The following is a 22831-nucleotide window of genomic DNA, read 5'->3' on the forward strand; positions in this document are numbered from 1 at the left end:
ACATTTTTTCTTCCCATAGATGTTGGATTTGGAATAATAAAGATATTAAATATAAGAATAAAACACTTTTTCTGGAATATTGGTTTAGTAACAATATTTTATTGGTGACACAGTTGTTTCGCCATGATGGTCATTTGCTTTCATATGGAGAATTTCTGGATAAATTCAAACTTCCAATATCTGCAAAGGATCATGCAGTTGTTTTTGATGCAATACCTTCTGGTCTTCTTCAGTTGTTGTGTGCAGCTAATGCTGTTGATTTAAATATAAATATTGACTTTAATTTGAGGTTAGAGGGTATAAGTATTGTTGATAAAAAATGCAACAATAGTTTTCTTAGACAGATTTGTCGTTCATTGAGAATACCCCTACCTAAAAGTTTTTGAAATTCACACTTCCAGGACATTTACTGGAAAGAGGCTTTTATGGTTTTCCAGGAGATACTGTATCATTAATAAGATTCGTGAGGTTTCATTTAAAATTGTTCACTGTATTTACCCAGTAATTCAGGTCATAAAAAGATTTAAGGAAGATATTTCAAGGCTTTACAACAGTCTATAGTCTTGTTTGCCTTGGGTTTCCTCACACCCTCCAATGATTTAAGATAATGACAAAGTTCAAATTTAATTTGTACAAAACTAGGTGTATTTTTTGCCCAACAACATTTATGGATGTGATATTTCCCCAAAATAATAAACAAATTAAGAACAAAACAAGTTTTCTTTTCTAAAGGCTTATCATAAAAAATATAATATTTTTATCCTCCAGAGTAATGTCAATCCCAGAAATCTCCTTAAAAAAAAAAAAAAACTTAGTCACACCAAAAAATTTTAGTACAAATACAATCCAAAAAGAGATGAAAAATAGTCTCCTCATTCAAATTACAAAAAAAGACAATTCAAATCAAAGTTATCCTTTTTAAGGACCTCTGTATCTGTTTTGTAAATATTGAAACGTTTTTTGATTTCAATACCCCTGTGTAAATAGTTCTGCTATTTATATCATTATTTTGTTGCTATTATTTTGTATTTGGTTGTTGTATGTTTTGTTATTCAATAAAAAAAAATTGTTTCAACACACACGCTCCTTAAAAGTTGCGCACACCTGAAGTGAACACATTCACATTTCTTCACCAAAGTTGTTTAAAACAGCTCAACATCTATTTGCCGAATTACCAACAGCCTTAGCACACCTTCTGTGCAGTTTCAGTTTGACGTCACCTTGTAACAATCAGCCCTATCGGTTGAGTCACAAATAGATAAAAGGGGTCAGATTTAACTGTGTGAGATTAAAAGAGTTAAAATGATGAGACAAACAAGTGTAATCAACTTAAATAAGTGTATTTACAGACACAAAGAACTTAAAACAACACACTAAAACTCAAGACTGTTCAAAGAAAGGAATATAAAAACCAAAACAATCTAAAAGTCCAATTGTGCTAAAAGTCCAAGTGTTCAAAGTGTCCTCTGGTGTATGTACAATAGAAGTGTTATCCACAAAACGTGTTTGGTAGGGTACGACCACAATCCAACAGAGGTTTAGCTTTAGCTTCCCTTTTTACTGGCATTTGATTTCAGCCCAAACAAAATAAAAGACAAACAAATAAAATAGCAAAAGGAATAAAATGGCTAAGAAAACATGTGGTTTTTATGTATATTTGAGTTTTTACAATATAATGTATTAAATGAGCGGGTTAACATGTAATGCAATGTTGTTTGGTCAAGAGCAACTTCGCGACCGTCAGCATTTACCACAGATGTGAAAACAACAAAATACGGACCGTGGACATAAACGACGTGGATTGTTTACAATAACAACACTGAGCTCGCCGCAGACACAGGTAACTTCCGCTTTCTCATCGAATTTACCGGTATTTTGACACTGATGGAGAATGATGTCTTACTGGTAAAGAGATGGAACGTCACTGCATGTGTGAACAGCACACTTTTGTATTTACTGGTAAATTTATTCTGGTAAATTCATGGTAAGAGAAAGATAAGAAGGTAGACATCAGATGCCTGTGTCAGGTAAACCGTATAAAAGAAATGTAATAAAACTGAATAAAAGAAAATCCAATATCCGCCGTCATCTTTTCTCCCTTTTTCCCCAAAACGCAATAAAATGCCCTCCTTTCTGCAGAATGCAATAAAATCTGCTCAACACATCACAGCCCACAATTCCACGCACTGTTAACAACAATGGCGGCATCCTAGTTTTCCTCATCTTGTACTCCGTGATCAACAAACAAACAAAAGCACATAGCTGCCAACTCTCACACTTTCGCCGTGTGACACACGGTTTTGCCTGTTTTCACACACACTCACGCCACACATCCAATTACTTACGCAAACATTTTTTTTGCTTGAGCCGAGACTTGTTCGGCTGCACCCCACGGTTAGCAACAGAAGAGATGAGTGCGTTTACATGCACAGTCTTACGCCGATTATGCTCAATAAACTGATAACGTGTGGGGTCATGTAAACGGGTAAAACGGTTTTCCTTTATCGGGGAAAGCCCATAAACGGTGTAAGCAAAAACCTATCGGCACAGGTAGTTTTTTGCTCATTACGGCGATTTCGCGTGGCATGTAAACACCTTAACCGGCTTTCTCACGGTTTTGTTAATGTGCGCATGTCTCCGCGTATGAAAGATGAACGTCACACGCGGAAGTAAGTGCAAAGTAATGCATAAAAGTCTCCGCTCGACTAAAGCAGTTGGCATAGAAACTGTGAAAATAAAAGCTCATGTTACATTTACTGGTTCTGTAGACACGAGAAGAGATACAACAGTACAGCTTAAGACAGATATGCCGTTGACTTTTTGATCGACTACTATGTACTATAGGCGGTGACGTCACTGCCTGCGAGAAAACTGATAATTCTCCAAGTCCCATGTAAACGCAGTTGTCTGCATAGCCGGTTTATTGATTTGCATGTAAACGCATGAAAACAGTTTTCTATAATAAGCAGATTTTTTATCTGCTTATTCTGTGCATGTAAACGTACTCAGTGAGAGAAGTCTGATGATGAGAATCTGAGCTGAGACTACAGCTTGCGCCAGCGCAAACCTTCATTATGGCCTTAAATAATGACTCTCTGGATTTACTAAAGACGCACAGTGGATAATTAGCGCTGAAAAGGCCTAGTTATTTTTGCGACTGACCTTATTGCATATTGCACATTTTTGTTGTTTGCACCATAATACTTAATTTTGTGCAACTGGAATCTGTTGTACACAAACTTGGCCAATTACACTGAATTATTGCACAAAAAAAAAGAGGGATCACAGAGATCAGAGAACGTGTGATACAATGCAGAGGATTGTTTTAACATGTAACAGTTTATTTGGAATGCCAGAATAACATAATAATGAAATATATAATATAGGAGTCACTAAAGTAATCTTCCAATGGGAATAGTTTTACATAGGGAGGTGGGGTAAAGCAATTTTTATCAGAGCTTCTCAGTGATTTTAGTCCTGTCCAAATGCTCCATGTCAGTTATCATTACGGACAATGTCAGTAAAGATTACGGTGACTTTTACCTTCTGTAAAAAGGTCTGGAGAAATTACCTCAGGTGATACTAATCCAGTGCGAATAGACCAGCTGTAAATAAAAGGAGTAAATTGCGTCATTTCCTGTTAATTTGCAGGTTTTTTAAAATATAAAATTGCTTAAAAAAGCATTTACTTGCATTTACAGGCGAAAAACAAGTCAGTGGCAAGTCAGTTCCTGAATAACACGTCACAAACTTTTTTTTAAAAAGTCAAATTTACTTCTCAGAGGCACGGAACTGTTTCTGAAACTGACGTTCTCCCTAAATTGAAATCAAACACAGTGTTTAGCGATTTCCTCGTCTGTGTCATGTTGTTTGCACATCTGATATCATGAAGCAAGGTAATGTGCACGGGACGACGAGAGGTGATGCGCTGCGCAATCGAATTACCCCTCCCACTTCTGAATGTTTTACAGGATTTCTAATCCCGTCCAAATTGACCATTAATATTACAGACGTCATGTGGTAAAACTACATTTACCCCTGTAAAACTAATCCTGTTCGAATAGGGCTTAAGAGAAGTCACACAATACCAGGTGTTTCAAAACTTATTATGCACTTCACTTTTCAGTGTCCTATGGCTTCATTAGCTGTGATGTCTGTGGTGCTGAAAACAAGCGCATGATCGCGCGTTAACTCATCAGCTGCTCTGCTTATTTGCAACTCTGTACTAATTTGCGTTGATCTTAGTAGATTGCATTGGTCATTATGGAAATCAGCTGTTTCACCTATGTTATTTATTTTGCGCTTTTTAAGTATATTACCTGCATATATTACCACTCCCATTGGCACTTTTTTAGAATTGCACTTGCATACTAATTTGCCCATGTCTAGTAAATCTTGACCCTTAACCTCCTAAGAGCCGAGCTTTGGTTTGTCCTTTTTTTCAGATTTCTTCCAACTATTTGGGGTTAGGAAGAACCAATAAATATAATAACCAAATATTTTTCTTTAAATATGAGGCGATTTTAGTGTCCACATTTGTGTACAACAGGTTCCAGTTACACAGAATTAAGCATTATGGTGCAAACAATAAATTGGACACACCAGGTCTTAGGAGGATTTATATTAAATCTTAAAATGATTTATTTGTTTGTACGTGTGTCTGTGAACATTTATGTAAATGTAAATGTAAGGTAGCTCTTACCATTCTTATAAAGAATATCAATCAACCTACCTAGGTCAAATCTTAAACACTGGACTGTAAAAGTTTTATTGTGGTACATAGGCAGTCATTTAGGCACAACTATTTTTTTCTGGTTGAATGTTCAGCTCAAGTCTAGAAGGCCCAACAAGTCATGATGCAAAACATGAATCAGAATAAGTTCAGGTATTGCACATCTTTAGCAGACCACCTAAAATCCACTAGAATGCAGGAAATCACATCTAATTAATCCAATATTTTCTTGGGGTGGACCTTAAGATTATTCCAATATCTGAGCCACCTACTTGTGTGGATGCGTGCGCGGCATAATTTTGATCACCCCAGACAAAATCACACTCCAAGGTTTTTTGACAAACAAAATAATACTTTGATGGCATTGCTAAACCTGTGGTGGTTTTCTGTGAGGGGAAAAAATTTCGGAGACGGAAAAATTTTTGGTTGCTTGTTCTCCCGACAGCATTAAGCTTCTCTCATGCTAATAAATTGACCACAGGGGAACTTATGAAAAACATTCCATTATTTTACTCAAAGCCTACGAAAATCGAGCAGGACCAAAACATTTTTCAGCTGATCACTGTCAATAAAGTTCAGCGACGACGTCCCAAGAATGACAACTGCAATGACAGTGTTGTTAATATGACAAAGTGTCAGGATCCTGCCAGACCCTTGTTTGTATTTTGATCTAGTTCAGCATGGCAGGGTTCTGACAGTACAATGTTTCATGTGGGAGATGCGTGGTTTTAGTATTGATTTATTCTGACCACGCATTTCCCGGGTCTCGTCACTTTTCCCCCGATCCCTTACTTGTAATGATTTCCAGGTGTATGTAATTTATTTTGTCCCTATTTAAGAGTCCTTGTGTGTGTTGTTCAGTACGGGTTCGTCTGCATTACTTTGTTGTCTTATCAGTCATTGTTTCCAGTGTGTTCCTGTTCAAGCTAAGTGTAGTGTGTTCAACTTCAAGTTTAAGTGTAGTGTTTTGCTTAAATGTAATGTTTAGTGTAGTCCTGTGTAGTTTAGTGTTTGCCCTGTTTTGTTTGCCCCCTCGTGGGTTTTGTTTTCTGTTTTTGTAATCAATAAATTATTATCATTTTTCCTATCCGTGTCTGCACTTGGGTTCTCTCTGTGTCCCGATTCCTGACACAGAGTAAGTGTTTTGATTAATGACATTAATGTTTAATCAGTGTATACCACTAGTCAACTAAATGAATATAACATGGCAAAGATGAATGCACTTATATATACGGATTTAATAGATTTAGTTAAAGTCAACTTTACAGTCAATTCTACTGAATGTGCCAGAAGTACAGAGTATCGAAATATCGTTCCCTCAGTCCCCGCAGTGTAAAACAGCAACACACAGTTTTAAGAATTATAAAATGAAAAGTATACAATAGACATTTTCTGCACATAAGAATAGTGTCTATACTCCGTATATTTACATAGTACAAACAGTGGTGGAAAAGTTTATTTACATAGGGCAAGCAATGGTGTTGTAGGTTTGATAGCAGCATTTATGTCAAAGAAGCTGGTGCAGAGTGTGATTAGTTGTATGTGTATTTTTGGGGGGATGCTACAGTTTGTTGCATTTTTTGAGAAGAGAGGGGAGAGAGTTCAGCATCCTAACAGCCTGGTGGATGAAGCTGTTTTTCAGCCTTGTGGTTCGGGCCTGGAGGCTCCGGAACCTCTTTCCACTGTAAGGGGTCTAAAAATGACCCCATCCATCCGTTTGGCCCAACGACGGAATCCAAAACGAGGATTATAACGCGTTCTGTCTTTTCCGGCTCTTATAAAGACATTTTGACGTTACGCAACTTTACATCTGACTCCAAAGATATTAAAAGTATTGTAATATGAATCAAATTGATGTAAATATAGAATTTGGATAATCGTTTGATCATTCTATTTACTCATGTTAGCATTGAACTCATTCATTCGATTACCAATGTCATATCAGCCCACACCGGCCGTTGTGCGGATTCTGAAACATAAACTCAACCACACCAGAGGTCCTGACTTATATAGCCCTCGTATAGTATTCACAAACATACTCAACTTAGTTAGGGTTAAACAATTAAACTTAACCGCACCAGAGGTCCTGACTTATATAGCCCTCGTATGGTAATCACAAATATACTCAACTTAGTTAGGGTTAAATAATTAAACTTAACCGCACCAGAGGTCCTGACTTATATAGCCCTCGAATAATCATCACAATTACCCACAACTTACACTGTAAAACCTGACAAGTTAATTTAACTCAAAAAATTTGTTGAAACTGATTACATAGAAAATTTTAAGTCATCATAACTTAATTGTTTTAAATTTATTAAAGCAATATTTTTAAGCGTACCTTACTAAATAAATTTAAGTACCATTTACTATATAGTTTTAAGTATTATTAACTCATACATTTTGGGTTGAATAAACACAGTTTTTTTAAGTTATTTTTAGTAGGTCTTTTAAGCTTACAGTACATATTTAAATTGAGTACAGATAACTTAAACATTTTCATTACCTTTAAAGTTAAATATGTGCTTTCTCACTTTCAAATATTTTATCTTATGTTAACTTATTTTTTTTACATTAAATAGAGAACCTTACACTGTCTTATAATTACCTAATTTAAATAGGTAAATACACTAATTTTGAATAAGACCAATATAAGACCAATATAACTGCAGAGACTTCAGTGCAAGTTACTTTTTTATTAACCAAATATAACAATCCATGAGGTTTTACAAATTTTAAACAAAGTAGAATACTTAGACACATGAATGTCCCAAATGTAAACATTACATATTGCAACTTGTCAGGGTTCAGGATATATCAGGATTACTATTTTTAAACAAAGTCATTTAAAATATTAAGTATTTGAAATATTTAACTTTGACACACTTAAACTAATTTAGGAAACATACATTTTTTAAATCAGTAACACATAAAATGCAAATGCATAAAGTGTAATACACACATATATTATTATACTAAGTGTTATTCCACAAGTGTGTGTACATGTGGATATACACAAAATAAAGCAGAAATGTGTGTAATGTAGATATAAAATCTCAAATCAATGACACATCAATGTGCAAGTCTCCTATGTGAACATTTAGTCCTTTAACATTACAACTACAAGTATGTACATTCTGTAAGAAAAAGTACAAAAAGAAAAAAAGGCAACAGTATGGCGATGTGCAATTGTATACCACAAGCATGCAATGATTAAACTTGCATTTAACCCTAACACATCCACATTACAAACAATTATTTTAAACATATGTCTCTCACAATAATCTGCAATCAATCTTCAGTCTCCCTTGCAAACATTTCATCCCTCAACTTTACATCATTCATTTTTTAAACAAAGATAGGGTAATGCCTATGCCTAATGCAAGCACACATTTTCACTGAAACATAAAATTCAACAATACTTGTGAACTACAGTACCTGTGTTTATTATATATGAGAATTTCCTATGGTGTGAGATTTAGAAAAGGTTTGAAAAAAACAGTAATTACAAATCACATGAGAAAAACTCACATGTTAAGAAACTGTTGAGAAACACAAATTGCATAAGAGATAAATCTTCAACAACAAAAAAGTTTTTGTGGTCACACCATAGGACACATTAGAGTTTTTGTCAACTACATATGTATTATATCCATAAACATATTCCACAAGTATAATAATGTGTAAAAATACACATCATTCAACTTTTATTAACTCCAACACATTCAAGATTCAGGAACAATACCTTTACATGTATCTGTTACATGTGTTTCACCAAAAAAACAAACAAACATGTACTTACTCTACTGCCAACAAGTCATTTTTCAGACTCAAAACTCTGGGTCTCAACTTCCCATCCTCAAGACCCATCAGGACTTTTTGAATGAAGTCAAAAGTATTCAACAACTCTTTTGGATAGTTAAGGTGCAGGGTGTATGTAAGTGCAAAGACAATGATAAATGCATCAGCGGGTGTGGAGGACTCAATAACAATGTTCCCCTCAAGCACAACTCCAATCCTCTTTGGGCAGAAAAAACTGGCATCTGCTGAATTTTCATTGATTAAGAGGAGCCCAAGTGGTACATCATCAATGTCTGGTTCGTCAGACTGCAACACCTAAAGACAAAAGAGAAACAGTTCCCTATTACTTAAAATTTTCTTAAAGCTAACTGCAAAAAATGCAGTGAAATACCAGGACAGTCCAAAAAAAAAAAAAAACAATGCACAGATCCATTAATTACAATCAGATCATAGTTTTTTTCAGATGTGACAGTATTGTGTAAATTATTGCAGAATTCTAACATTTTAGTCTCAATTACATTAATAATTTAGCCTGAATTTCAGACAAGGTCAAATATTTGTGCAAACTACTTAATTTTATTCTTAATTTAACAATTACTCAATAACACTTTACAATAAGGTTGTATAAGTAAACATAAGTAAATGCATAAACGAACATGTGAAAAATTGTCAATATAGCTTTTCAGCATGTATTCTTGTAAATTTTAGTTAATTTCAATATAGTTGCTCATGTTAGTTTATGGTACATTAATTAATGTTAACAGTTAAAACACCAAATTTGATAAATGTATTATTACATGCCAAAATAAACATGAACTCACATTAATAAATGCTGTAGAAGTATCGTTCATTGTTAGTTCATGTTAACTAATTGGTACCATTGTTTAGTGTTACCAATTACTCATTAGAAATTTGTTCCAGTTGTGTTGTCTGATTACAGTAAGTGCCACGTAACAAATTCTTAATATGCTCACTTACATCCCACGTCTTGAGAAAGCTGGCATCACTCTCATGCACATATGCAGGGAGAGCCCGGAGTATAACCGCACGTCTAACATGGACATCACATTGATCCTTTAAGTGTGAAAAGAATCATTATAGCCTCACAACACTACTTGCCAACCAACCATAACAGTGTAACCAAATATAATTCAAATTCCACTGTTGCACCTTTAACAGACTAGGGATGCACCGATCTGATATTCTGGATCAGTATAAAAGGACAAAGTAAAAGCACTTTAAACGTTTTAATACACTATATTTAAAGTCTTCTTAATAAACCGTTTTATCAGCGGCGCACATGCAGGGATGCGATAAGTGTCTGGTCCGAACTGTACTTCCGGTTTCTGTTTGTTTAATGGTCTGACTACTAGCCGAAACTGAATTGTTAAACAAATACCTCGTCGAAAATAACAAATGTTTTGCGTTCCTATGTAATCTACGTGTTGTTTAATTTGCTTGTTATATAAATAAACTACAGCCCCACCGATATGCATTTTTTTTTTGCCGATACAGATATTACGGAGTAAGAAAAGACTGATAACGATATATCGGCCGATATTCTTTATATGAATATTATACCACGGGTCTGTTGAATGCTGCATTCTGATTGGCTGAGAAATGTTCTATGGGTCTTGATTATTGTTCTGTAAACCGCACACCTAACTTTTCAAATGTCTTAAAAATAGGCACAAGAGCAATGTTTGTGGTAACCTTGGTATAAGAGGAATAATTCACTCTGGTCCTTTGAATTATTTGAAAATAATGCACACCTGCGGTGTAATGGCACTCCGCTACGCGTCGTGCCGCATTACCACCTTGGTGTGCATTATTTTCTTATAATTCAATGGCCCGTCGTCAATTATTCCTTACTTATAGTACAGTACACATATACTAAAGTATATTATACTACAGTATTGTACATAGAATACACTATATACATTAACAGAATATATATAAATATTTTTTTGTAATGATCACTCACAATTGTGGTGACCAAACACTTAAAATGACGTGACAAAGATATGTAATATAGGCAGGTGTGTTTTACAAGTTAACAATAAACTTTATTATCAAAAATGATTCTGATTAAGTGCACAAAACAGTAAACTTGACTTATTATAAATAACTTTAAAACACAAACAAAACAAAATACATATAACTTAACTCATTGTCAGTTTTGACGAGAATACTGTTATATTAGGCTTATTTTAAAAAATGGAAACTTATAAAGTCATTGTTTATTAGCTTTAGAGTAAGGTATGTACTTCACAAATTAATTAGAAACTTACCGTTAAGACGACAATGCTTGACTTACTGACAACATACTGATGTAGGCTCATGTTTAATGTACTGCACAACGTTTTTATAACACGAACACACAGTGTTCTGCTGGGACTTTAAACTTTTATAAAACTAAAGCGTCTGCTCTCCGCCCCTTTTATTTAGCGAGGGTGTAAAGTTGCGCCAGCTTATTTAATCAATTGCTTTGAAATGAGCATGTTCAGTAACAACACAAGCAGCTGTACTCAGTTTAAGCGCGTCCTTTCTCCGCCTCGCGTCATTTCTTCCGCTTGCGTTTTAAACAACTCGCAAGTGGACAAAAGAGACGGAATAAAAACACCAAATGTAAACAGGAATGTGTCTCTCTCGCCCACTTATAATCCAATCGACCAAAGCGCGTCTTAATACCAGGTGAAAATGTTGTGAAGAAACCACGTGACTGCCGCCACCTGAACTGAGAGACTGACTGAAGTGAAGGGGGTGGGGGATTGGCTGGTGTCACTACAGTGAGTGATCTGAGTCGCCATTAGCAACCAGTATGGCGCACTCCGCTGGACAAACAAGTACTTACATCTTTCAAAAGCATTTTATGTTATCGGCTTCATATCTGCGGCTTATACGCCGATACAGATAAATCTGCGACATGCTCATATCGGCTGATAAAATTGGCGAAACGATAAATCGGTCGGCCTCTACAATAAACTACTTTAAAAGGACTTTGTTGTTATTTATTCTTCGCGGAGTTCACCGGAAATTACGTGTTGACCACGAAAGCCGCTTGTTTGTGTTGTTACTGCTGAAACCGTCTATACACTGGATAACTTAATGTGTAGGAACAAACACACATTTAAAGATATTTAAGATCACAGAAACACTGTACTCGCAACTGAGTTAATCCACTGGTGAAGCGGACGGATGAATTTTTTAAAGATTTTAAAGATTTGATTTTATAAACTCTCAGTAAGCCATGGATGTATGCATTTCACTATGTGCTGAGCACATGATGCATCTAATCTCTTTGTGTTTTAACAGTTATGAACTTTCCATTGCAGAACGAGGATTCCCATGAGAGGATGCTTCAAGTACAGGATGATTTAGGTGCATAAATTCTGCACCCGGAATGTGCAGAAAAGGTCCGGTCAAGGGCATGATTCCCTAAATAACTATCTGCACACTAAAGCTTTTTAACTGTGACAGTTTTGCGCAATTAAAAATTTTTTATTTTTGCATAATTATTTGATCAAACGTATCTATTATATGTTTTCCGAAACACTGCCATGATTAATAATAACTAATGTTGTTGTAACTTGTAAATAATTTTAAATTATTGGTTTTACCTTTACAATTATACTAGATGTAGCAGAAAGCTACACATTTCATATTTTGTGTGTGTGCATGCAATTTTAAATTGTTCAAGAAAATTACAGTAGTACCGGATCGGGAGGTACGCAGAATTCTGGTATCGGAATCAGATATGAAAAAAGTGGTATCGGTGCATCCCTACAGCAGACATCAAGAATTGTAACCAACTGACCTGGAGGTCATAAGTCCTGAAGAGCTGATCCAGGACTTCAGACATTTTTCCTGTCCGAGAAGCTTTTCTCCGAAACAGGCTCTGAAGACGGGGGGCATGTTGGTCCAGTTGAGCAAAGAAACGATTCTTTAGGTTGACATTTGTCACTCTATGAAACTCAGCACAGATCTGTAAAAAAGTACATATAATACAGGGTATATATGGCTCAATCGTCAAGATCTTCTCAAATAGTTAAGGAAAATAATTTTACCTGTGATTCTATTTTAAGAGCGGCCCATCGTTCCAGGATTCCATGAACTGGTAGCTCATTACAGATGATCTCTTTGCGCCGCAAAGCAAAGGTGGTGTCCATTAACTTTGTGATCAATACAAGATTTGTGTCACTCATCTTAGCTTCATCTACAATTCTCAGTCTTAGTTGTTCGAGGCTTGCAGCATCTTCACCTCTTGGAAAATTTGGAAGGAAATTTATCTCTGCCCTTTTTGGTCTTTTGATGTTTGTGTGAGGGGCATCTCTTTGTGGGTTGTTTTTACTCCTCTTTCCGGAATTCACAGCAACTTCATGAGATCCAGCACGACTCAACTTAGTGCGGTAGCTCCCCATCTTAAATTTTAAACTGTTTTTCCACCCATACCAACCTGTCTGAGAGCCAGGCTCTCGTAGACAGGGATGCTTGTTGACAAGGGCTTCTGCAACCATAGAAACTTCCTTATCCTTAGGGTATGCTTTGAAACTATGCATTTTGGCTGCCAGGGTCTCAAGAATGTTGTGCTTTTGTCCTCTAGTTAACCTACAAGTCTTTCTTGTTGTCTCATATGCAGCATTTCCATCAGCAAGTACAAGTTCTACTTCAAAGGAAAAAGTGGGCACTGTAAAAACATCAGGCCATTTCTCAGTCCTCTCTGGAATCACTTCATGTGGCAATATAACAGTGTCATCTGATGAACTTGCAACACTCTCAGATCGCACCACTTTAAGGACAGCCTTCTGTGGAAGTTCCTCAATGTCTAAAAGGGAACATAGCTGCCCATCAAAGTCTGGATCTTGGTATGATAGGATAAAGTCAAAGTTGAGATTAAATTTCTCTTTTATATTTCTTTTTAGGTCTTCCACAGATGCTGGACGTGAAGATAAAGTCATCTTCCTCACAATGTCTGTGGATGTATGGACATGTAGGAAAAAGTTCTGAGGTTCCATTCCTATTGTAAAAAAGCAGCTTGTGTCAATGTTCAAAAGACTGTGCAGGTCCACATTTATAAATGCATTTTAATCATCCAGATGTTTCATCAAAATGAACCTTTTCTGTGTTAATACCAAATGTCCATCAATGTTGTATGCAGGGAGACTTACTGTGTCATTTAGGTCTGATAGCTCATGCACAGAGAAGTTGTCCAATGATGTCAGCTTAAATGATCTTAAATGCTCAATGTACCAGCACTCGTAGCTTCTGCACAGAAAGGAAACAGAATTATTTACAAGTAGTATACGTTCAATCCTGCAAAAATTAGGAAGTCCTCCTGCCTGTCCAACAGAAACAAACATTCCATTAGCATAATCTGTGCCATGCACAGAGACAACTGATGTGTTGTATATATTTTGACTGTCTGTCTTGCTTTTTATGAAGTCTTTTGCTACTTGAGGCAGAGTAGCAACCTGCACAGAAGTAACACTGGTGGCTTGTACTTGGGGTTTGAAAAAAGATGGTGCATTGAGATGAAAAGCCATCATTAACTGATGCCTATTAGCAAGAGTCTTCAGGACATTTTTGAAATTTTGTGTGTCATGAATCACCCTTTTGAAAAAACGATGTTTCCCTTCGAACCTCATGGTCCATAGATGAACCAGAGGCCCAAAACACTTGGTCAGTTTGGGATAATGTTCAATGAAATGGTGTTTTGGTCTGAGCTTAAAGTCTGGAAACACCGCTTTAAGAGCCTGTCTGTGATCAGTTATTTTGGATTGCATGTACTGGATGGATTCCTCTGTGAAAGAAGGAGATAACACAAGCTGGACAATTTCTTTAAGGTCCATTATTATGGCCCATGTCTCATCGCCTTCTGGAACCTTACTTCCTATCATCAAGGGTAATAATCTTAGCAAAGTGCAATTTTCATGTCCATTCCCTCCAATACTTAGTTTGGAAACAAAATTCTTTGGGATTGGCTGTGGCTTATCAACCTTATCAAAATGCTGATAGGGAAATGTGCGAATTTTTGTGTTTAGATATTCAAGTGTGAAATACTTCAGTCGAATCATTTCACGGATACACAAGGCTAACTCAACAGGCACAACACCCTCAAACAAATCGTGCAGTATATCGGGTGGGAAACCTGTAACGGTATGAAAATGCTGCAGGGCCTTGCTAAGAGGACACTCATCCACAACACCGAAATGAGCTTCATTTTCTCCCTGCACAACATTTTGGACATGAAGGTCATGGGTTTCTTTCGTTCTCATGCTGAACTCTCCTTCTGAAACTTCGCTGATCTGTATTTGGTCTGTAGAACAACAACAGAATCTGCAGACATATTGTCCTCGGAAAGACTGCACAAAGCCTGCAAGACCATGAGCAGCCAAGTTATCAGCTGCAACACACAACACGGTGCCCCGAACACACCGACCAAGAGTTTCAATGAAAATACCATCCTGTTCAAGAGTTTGCAAGTCTTTCAACAAAGGTGACAGAATACTTTCATAACCACACCTTTGCACGTCAGATACTTTGCATAGCAGTGCTAACTGTATGACATGTAGGCTGGACCTATACTTACTGGGTAGGTTTGCAAGCAACCAATATACTGCACAAAGCTTGTGAATTTTTCTGGATGTGCCCAAAGGATTTGCTATTTCAAGGTCATCCACATACAAAATAAGTGAAAATTTCAGCTCTCCAGCTTCTGAAAGTAACTGGTTTTCTTGGAAATATGTTCCATCTTCATGAGACATGTACATTCCTGGTGGTGACGGGTTGGTTTCTTGAATTTTTTGAAGAACATCAGTATTTTTAAACATAGCTTGAAGCATTTGTAGTACTGGGACATATACCACTGTAGATTCATTCAAACCTACAGTATATTGGACTGGCAATACAAGGGGGTAGTGGCTTCTCACAAATGTTTTCCTTCTCTTAGCAGTGGACAGCTCTGCACCTTCCTCAGTGGCACTGACTAAAACATTACTTTTCATGACAGCTTCCACTAATTCATTAATGAGGACATCACTGATTGACTGTTCATGCTCTTGAAGAACCATCATAATGGAGTCTCTCACAAGAGGTTTGGACAGTAAGAATATCTGCACCAAATTGTCAATTATGTCTTGTATAGCGGTCTCTGAAACGTGAAGAACACACTGCATTTTCAAGAACAAAGACGACAAGTTGCTTTTCAGTTGAGCTTGCAATTCACCAGTGTCATAACTAGACTGATCAGAACTATAGTCAGGACTTTCAAGCTCAGGAGGATTCTCAGGGGAGTCCGCTGCTTCAACTTGACCCAGCATTGTGGGGTTTTCAGTTTCTGTTAAGATAATATCATTCTTAAAATCTAAGAAATGAGCATCAGCATCTGGATGATCCCTACTTCTGTGGGCATTGAAAGAGGAATACACATTACTGCGATAGTGACAATTTTTAAATGGACAATCCAACATCTCATGGTTTTTCAAATGTGCCCTTAAATGACCGAGCATAGTTTTATAATTAAATGGCTGCTTGAAACCACATTTAGGACAGACGAACGAAACACTTTCCACTGGATTTACACTATGCTTCGTCTGGGTGTGTATTCGTGATATGTGTATTTTTAATGCATTTACAGATTGAAATGTGCTGACACAGTCATCATGGAGACAGGGTAATTGACTGACTGAGGAGACACTGCTATGACGTAAACGATAGTGTTCAAGTGTCTGTGCCCTTTTATCAAAGGCAGCAGAACAAAGTTTGCACCTCCAAGCCATTAGATTTGTGCTTAACTGGATGTTCCAAGTACACTGTCTTTATTCACATTTTAATCACAGAAATGTGTCCATTATTGTAAATAGTTTTTCTACATACCACACTGAGAACTCTGTTTGTTTGCTAGCTGTTTCAGCTTTAACCTAAAAAAGAAAGATTTAAAAGTTAGTTAGGTTGCAATGTTCACATAAACAATGCCAGTGTATGGTCTGTTTATTAAATGTAAAAGGTGAATAACCAAATAAATGTCTCATCTTAATAACACAAGCATGTCTTTATGGACATTGGCAAAATAAAACAGTATACGTATTTATCCTAGTGGTACATTAAAAGTAAAAGTAACAAAATCAGGAAAAAAAACAAGGCTACAAGTTTAATAGTACATAAATGTTTTAATGTTTATTTTAACAGTGGCACTTAAGTCACTTAGAAAGGGAGCATTTGCGAATGTTTGCCAAGTTGTTCTACAGATGATGATTTTGTTAACTCAAAGCATCACCAGTACAACAATATCAAGTTCACATTACATTGTTTAACATAATTTTATGAGGAAAAACCTCTTTGTGACTATCAAATGTAGTTTATATAACCGCTTTGTTTAATCCACATTGTTTCTGTGTTGTTCTGGTCAGAGTATGGCACCCCATGGCACATTATCATATCTATTTCTCTGAAGTTTTGCAATAAAATAAATGGGTTCACTCAGTGACAGCATTGTGCAATTGTTCCTCTTCATCAGTAGCCAATAAGCAGATTTAGATTTATAAATGTATCGGTTTCTCTGAAGGTTGTTAAGAAAGATGGAAATGTATTTAGTGCTGGGTAGATAGTGAATAACAGCGCATTCTTCTGGCAACAGTGTGTTTTTAAATATTTTATGCTTTTTTTAACTGGTGAAAGTCATTGTGACGGCTTAAAACACACTTGCCACCATTCATGATTTAATGGTAAAATAACACTTTTTCGTGAGCATTTAAACCATAAACAATGCGTTGTCACTTTAATTGGGCGTGAGCAGCAAAAATAGAGCTGGACGATCGCAGGACTGCTGCTCCAACGCCACTCCTGGTAACGTTACGCGAGGGTGACGCGTGCGGTTCAGCGATCGTTTCGGCATTAATATAGGCACCGAAAAAATACGCTCTCCTCAAGCTCTGCAAGTCTGCAAAGGCATGACAGATGAAGTAGCATACACTGCCATCTACTGCACATTGTTCATTAAGTGTTTAGCAATCTATTCTAAACCGTGGGAACTCGGCTTCTCTTCATTTATAATGAAACGCAAGAAATTAAAATGTCTTGCGCAATTTAATGCCATGATGACCATATGGATTATAGACATTTTATGGCCTTGATTTGGGAAAAGGTGATTTAAAACTTTAAGACATGTATAAACCGGGCACAAAACGCAAATCAACTGTGATTATGTTAAACAAGGATTACGTTGCATTTTATAAACGCCCCCTTATAAAACGTACAAAAAGTTGTAAATTTCATTAAAATATGCCCTCCTAAACATAATGTAATGCCCCAAAATGCACTAATTAACGTTACCAGCTTCCTAATTTGACACGCACATCACATAATCACATCACATAGGTAAATGCATAAACTGTATCAACAGATACCAAGTATATTTTATGCATGAAGATAATAACACGACATTAAAATATAGTGTTAAAACAGATTACTTACCAGATCAACGCGGCCAAAACCAAAATCGATATTACAGCAGACAACGTGGTCAATACACAGTAGAACTTTGTCCGATGATCTTCGTAAAACTGCTGCATGCTAAAACGCGTGTCTCATTAAAAGAATTCACAGAAACCCCCACTGTGAATTTCCGTGAAGAAAATATATTAATTTATTGCTATAAATGCCATTGTCTCCACGCACGCATTCGAGGCCAACAAACCAAAATGGCGAACTTTCTCCCGGGTAAAGACGAAGAACGTACATCGTACGCACGTGCGTGTGACGTCAGGCGGTTAACCGTTAAACTTTTGAGTTCTATGACAAAAATAAGTTAAAGTGGTTGAGCACTGTAAACTTAAAATAAAAATTTTGTACACATGATGCAAAATATTTAAGACCAATGAACTTTTTACAATTTTTAAGTTATTACAACCTTTTTTTTTTATCAAACCTTAACTGTTCGGTCTTACAGTGTAGTTAGGGTTAAATAATTCCGTGTAACTAGAGGAAATGGTTGAAGCAACTGCCCCATGCTGGCGTGCCCTTAATTATCATTAGAAAATATTATGCAACCCAGCCAACTATATCCAACTTTATAACGAACTCAAAACTATAATTATAGTAGAGATACTGATCAGAGGTCCTGACTTATCATCTGATAGTCCACATATAGTTAAGTAATGGCTGAACCTCTTAGTTCATCAGTATAGACAATTAGCATGAATTTACACCCCGGTTATAGATTTATGGTGACAAAGGATATCGTAATACTTATTGTAAGTTAACTTAGAAGAGTCAATGATACAGAGAAGATTAGAATGAATACAAATGTAACAATTTATTTACCAGGTAGGAAAAACATAATTCAAAGCCAATTAATATATCCAATTCAAATACAAAACAATAAAACGAAAACCATTGCATACCTGGTAAGGAGATGGAGATCTGGTTACAGATTCCTCAAAGTAAAATGACAATACATGATGGTATATCAAGGATACAGCATCATGGGGGTGCATTTCTAGATATCGAAAGTCCCGCCTAAATCTTCTACACATCTCCTTAAATAACCAGAGAACAAAGCATGTAGGAATTTGGTACTGATTGGTTGTTGTAAAACTACGGGCTGTCCTTAATTTGTATACAGTGGGTGACTGGCTTATGCTTAGAATGGGAGTTGTCTATCAACATCGAATGAAGTTTCACATATACTTTATATATACAGAATGGACCATGAAAAGCTTAGCAGAGACACAGGCACTAGCACATGACCAAGAAAAATAGAAGGACCTGATCAGATGTTCAACAGTACCGCGACCCGACGACCACACTAGGTCATGGGACTGATGATGATGATGGTACATGTCCAGAAAAGTAGGGAGTGTGGCACCAATGATTTTTTTCTGCTGTCCTCACTATGCGCTGCAGAGCTTTGATGTTGTTGATGGTAGTGGATGTGTTGGAACCAACTCTAACAGCCTGTGGTCTACCAGTGAGAAAGTCTAGCAGCCAGTTGCATGGGGAGGTTTTGAGACCAAGCTGGTACAGTTTCTGTATTAACTGTTGTGGGATGATGATGTTGAATGCAGAGCTAAAATCTATGAAAAGCATCCTCACATCTTCTTTGTTTCCAGGTGAGAGATTGCAGAGTGTAGAGCAGTGGAGACGGCATCATCAGTGGAGCGGTTTGCTCGGTATACAAACTGGAGGGGGTCCAGGGAGGGGGGGAGGATTGTCTTGATGTGCTCCACTACTATGCGTTCAAGCACTTCATAACAATTTAGAGTCAGTGCAATGGGACGGTAATCGTTGAGGCTAGACAGAGATGTTTTCTTGGGGAAGCATTTGGGGATCACAGCCTTTCTCAGGGAGATGTTAAAGATGTCTGTGAAGACATCCGCGACGTATCAACAGCAATTGGCAGTTTCACCGCTGTTTGTCGGGCTTTCCTCCGCTTCATTAACAGAGAAGTAGAGAAGTAACGCTGCACGCTGAAGTGGGGACTTTTTTCTTAAAAAGACGTGAGATGCACAAAAATAATGAGTGAGTTTGGAAGAGGAAAAGGTTTTCATCTTTTCCCTGTAAAACTTATGCTTATAGCAAGCTCTGATTCAGTCAATGTGGAGTTATGGCAATCTTTAAGAAGATGTTTGGCACTCGGTTATTTGAAGAAAGTGTTTGAAACGTTTGCATACAGGTACGACTTAAGCATTAACTCTGTTAATTTCCCTCAAACATCTTACAAATAGCAAAGATGTTTTGAGGATACAATGGAAAAGGGAAGGTCACATAAGATTAGAGAGAAGGCCTTAGAAGAGAGATTGCATTGAAGAGGTTCATTGCATTGAGAAGAAGAACATTAGGAACTCTGACAGGCAAAAGAAAGGAGTTAGAATCATTGTTGAGTGATGCTCGAAATTTACAAATGTGGCTGCTGGAAATTATGCACACGACCAACAAATACAAATGAGGTTCTTTTATTCCTAAAAAATTATAATACCGGTCCGTTCTTATTTTACTTTTAAGTATTTGAGACAGAGAATCAGTTCTCCAAAGGGTCACAAAATGAAAAACAAGATCAAAATAAGCACTACTTTCAGTCCAGCTTATCTCTTTCTAAATCCTGGGATGCAAAATAATGTTTTTAACTCTAAATGTACACGTTTTGGAACTTTATTTATTCTACTGAACAAATAAACATAACAAAATCAAGTAACAAAAGAAATAAAAGTAATAGCAAAAGTAATACAATTTAGCAAATATAATACAATTTAGTAGCAAAAACAATACAATTTAGGTTGTTTTCACATATGTTGGTGCGCACCGTGGTGCGGCCTCGGAGCGCACCAAAATACATTGTATCATTTTTCAGTTAGTGCGGTCCGTGTTCACATATATATATATTTACTTTACTCAAAATGCCGCACCGTACACCATGTGACAACGGTCAGCGCTGTCATTGGTCTCTGACAGCTCTTACCGTCTCATGACCACCCCCACGTTTCCACGACAACCAGCCTGACAGAGAGAGCGCAGCTATCAAGATGTGGAGATAAATGATGCACGTCTTTGCGAAGTTTCTTTGCTTTAACGCGAAAATGCGTAGCTGTTCTATTAAAGCCTTTCTCAAGGAGCAGTTTGCTAAAAGCCTGTAATGTCACTATTTGTGTGTGGAGGACAGCTATGCATTTATAAAATCATCAGCTCAAACGTAAAGGAGACAGCGAATCTCTATGCAACGGACCAGGATTGGCTTGTTTGTTGTTAACCCACAATATAACAACCGGCTCACGTCACAACGAAAGCCCAGTGGCTCAAACATGTGGAGAACTTCCTGTATTTGGTTCGGCCCGAGGTCCAGCAGTGTTCACACCACAGGTGGGTCGCCCCAGAGTTCGGCAACAGCCGCTCCGAGACCACCTGTTTAGAGCGGTCTCGGAGCGGCCGTTTAGTGCGCACCCGAGTGCGGCTGTTGTGTTCACACTGACCCAAACGCACCGTACTCGGAGCGACACGTCATTTGGGCCGACCTAAACAGTGTATATGTGAAAACACCCTTAGTCCCAGAAGAACAGGCACAGAATACACCAGTTAAGTTAGCTTCTTGCTAACGGCTGCAACGGTACACCTAGGCATCTGCACATGCATACACACGGCCAAAACTCGGTACTCTAATGAAACCTCTCCGTAAGATGATCTTCACTCACCGAAACCGGCATGTATTTGACAAGACACACAATCCAGCGCAAAAACCCAATAAAACAGAGCACAACACACATACACAGCAGCACACAGCAGGTTTCGATTAGCAATATTAGCAAAATGACAGATCACAGATGCGAGGAGGTGTGGGCGGAGCTTCAGAAATTTGGTGTCCTTGCCGTTTGTAGTGCATTAAAATATTGTTTTCAAGCCGCATCGGCGTTCATTCTGGAAATGAACAGTTAGTCTAGAGCGCTGTATACAAACTATGTATAGCATTCATAGACATAATTACAGCACGCAGTCGTATGTCCACAGTGTCTGCTGTATTTTCCTTCTTTTTGTTTACTTATGGGGTTGTGTTGGAATTTTGCACACGTTGATGCTGACCAATCGAAAAGCAGTTTAGGAAATATGTTCAAATACATGTGATAAGATCCACATCACTCATTGGCCACATGACAGAATTTTGGTTTGTTTCAACTGGTGCGGATGAGAGTAATCAGTGTGGTGTGAAAAGGAACCAAAACTGCTAAAAAAGCTACAATGAATAATTTTTTGCTTTTGGTTCGAACCAAATGAACCGAACTACAGATTTGAAAACACCCTAAAATAGACTACGCCATTGACCAACTTAAACCTGGTCTAAAGTCTATGCCACAATATTGTTTTTGTTATTTAATGAGCGCGTTAGAAATATGCACCTATAAACGGGACGACAATGCGGGATTGCTTATCACTTGGATGTGCAGCAGCACAAAAAGCTTTTAAATATGAAAGATTAAAGGATTGAAATGTAAAGATTATTATTGAGTCTCTTTGACATAAATGAGGGCCGATTATGAGACGTTGAAGGCGTAAAGAGCTGCTTCACCTGCAGCCTGGTAAGTAAATAAATGCTTTGCTTTGAACAAATGCGTCTATTTTTAAATGTTTTTAAATTTATTGTATATGATGACTCTCTACCTGTGGATATGGTAAGATGAGAACCGTTTTTAAGTAATGCTTTTTAAAAATCCCATGACTGAAGAAAATGGCTTTTAAAGGTTTTTATCCAAAAAATAATAATTTCAATACAAATAAAAATAATTTTTTTAACATTAATCTTAAACGGATGATCTT

At 37.0% G+C, this 22831-nt stretch overlaps 1 protein-coding gene across 2 annotated transcripts; it reads right to left on the reverse strand.

The window, feature by feature from the left end:
- Positions 1-7266: 7266 nt before the first annotated feature.
- LOC135745351 (uncharacterized) lies at positions 7267-18476 on the reverse strand. Of its 2 annotated transcripts, XM_065263649.2 has the most exons (7): positions 18005-18476; positions 16409-16452; positions 13702-13798; positions 12601-13550; positions 12351-12518; positions 9512-9607; positions 7267-8848 (listed from the first exon to the last, which is right to left on the reverse strand). In XM_065263649.2, the coding sequence occupies exons 4-7, from the start codon at positions 13546-13548 to the stop codon at positions 8531-8533; spliced, it is 1530 nt and encodes a 509-aa protein (XP_065119721.1). In that variant the 5' UTR covers positions 13549-13550; positions 13702-13798; positions 16409-16452; positions 18005-18476; the 3' UTR covers positions 7267-8530. The 2 variants fall into 2 exon arrangements, with proteins under 2 accessions (XP_065119721.1, XP_065119720.1); XM_065263648.2 differs by lacking the exons at positions 7267-8848; positions 9512-9607; positions 12351-12518 and having other exon boundaries at positions 13365-13550; positions 13702-16452.
- Between the last annotated feature and the right edge of the window lie 4355 nt (positions 18477-22831).

The sequence above is a fragment of the Paramisgurnus dabryanus genome, chromosome 3 (genome assembly GCF_030506205.2).
Source record: "Paramisgurnus dabryanus chromosome 3, PD_genome_1.1, whole genome shotgun sequence".
NCBI classification, from domain to species: Eukaryota; Metazoa; Chordata; class Actinopteri; order Cypriniformes; family Cobitidae; genus Paramisgurnus; species Paramisgurnus dabryanus.

Bases quoted from the DNA above. Each gene is read 5' to 3' on its own strand.
- LOC135745351 (XM_065263648.2), bottom strand. From the start codon at position 16,311: ATGGCTTGGAGGTGCAAACTTTGTTCTGCTGCCTTTGATAAAAGGGCA. The intron at 13,551-13,701 runs GTAAGTCTCCCT...TTTTTACAATAG, and splicing joins TATCAGACCTAAATGACACA to GAATGGAACCTCAGAACTTT.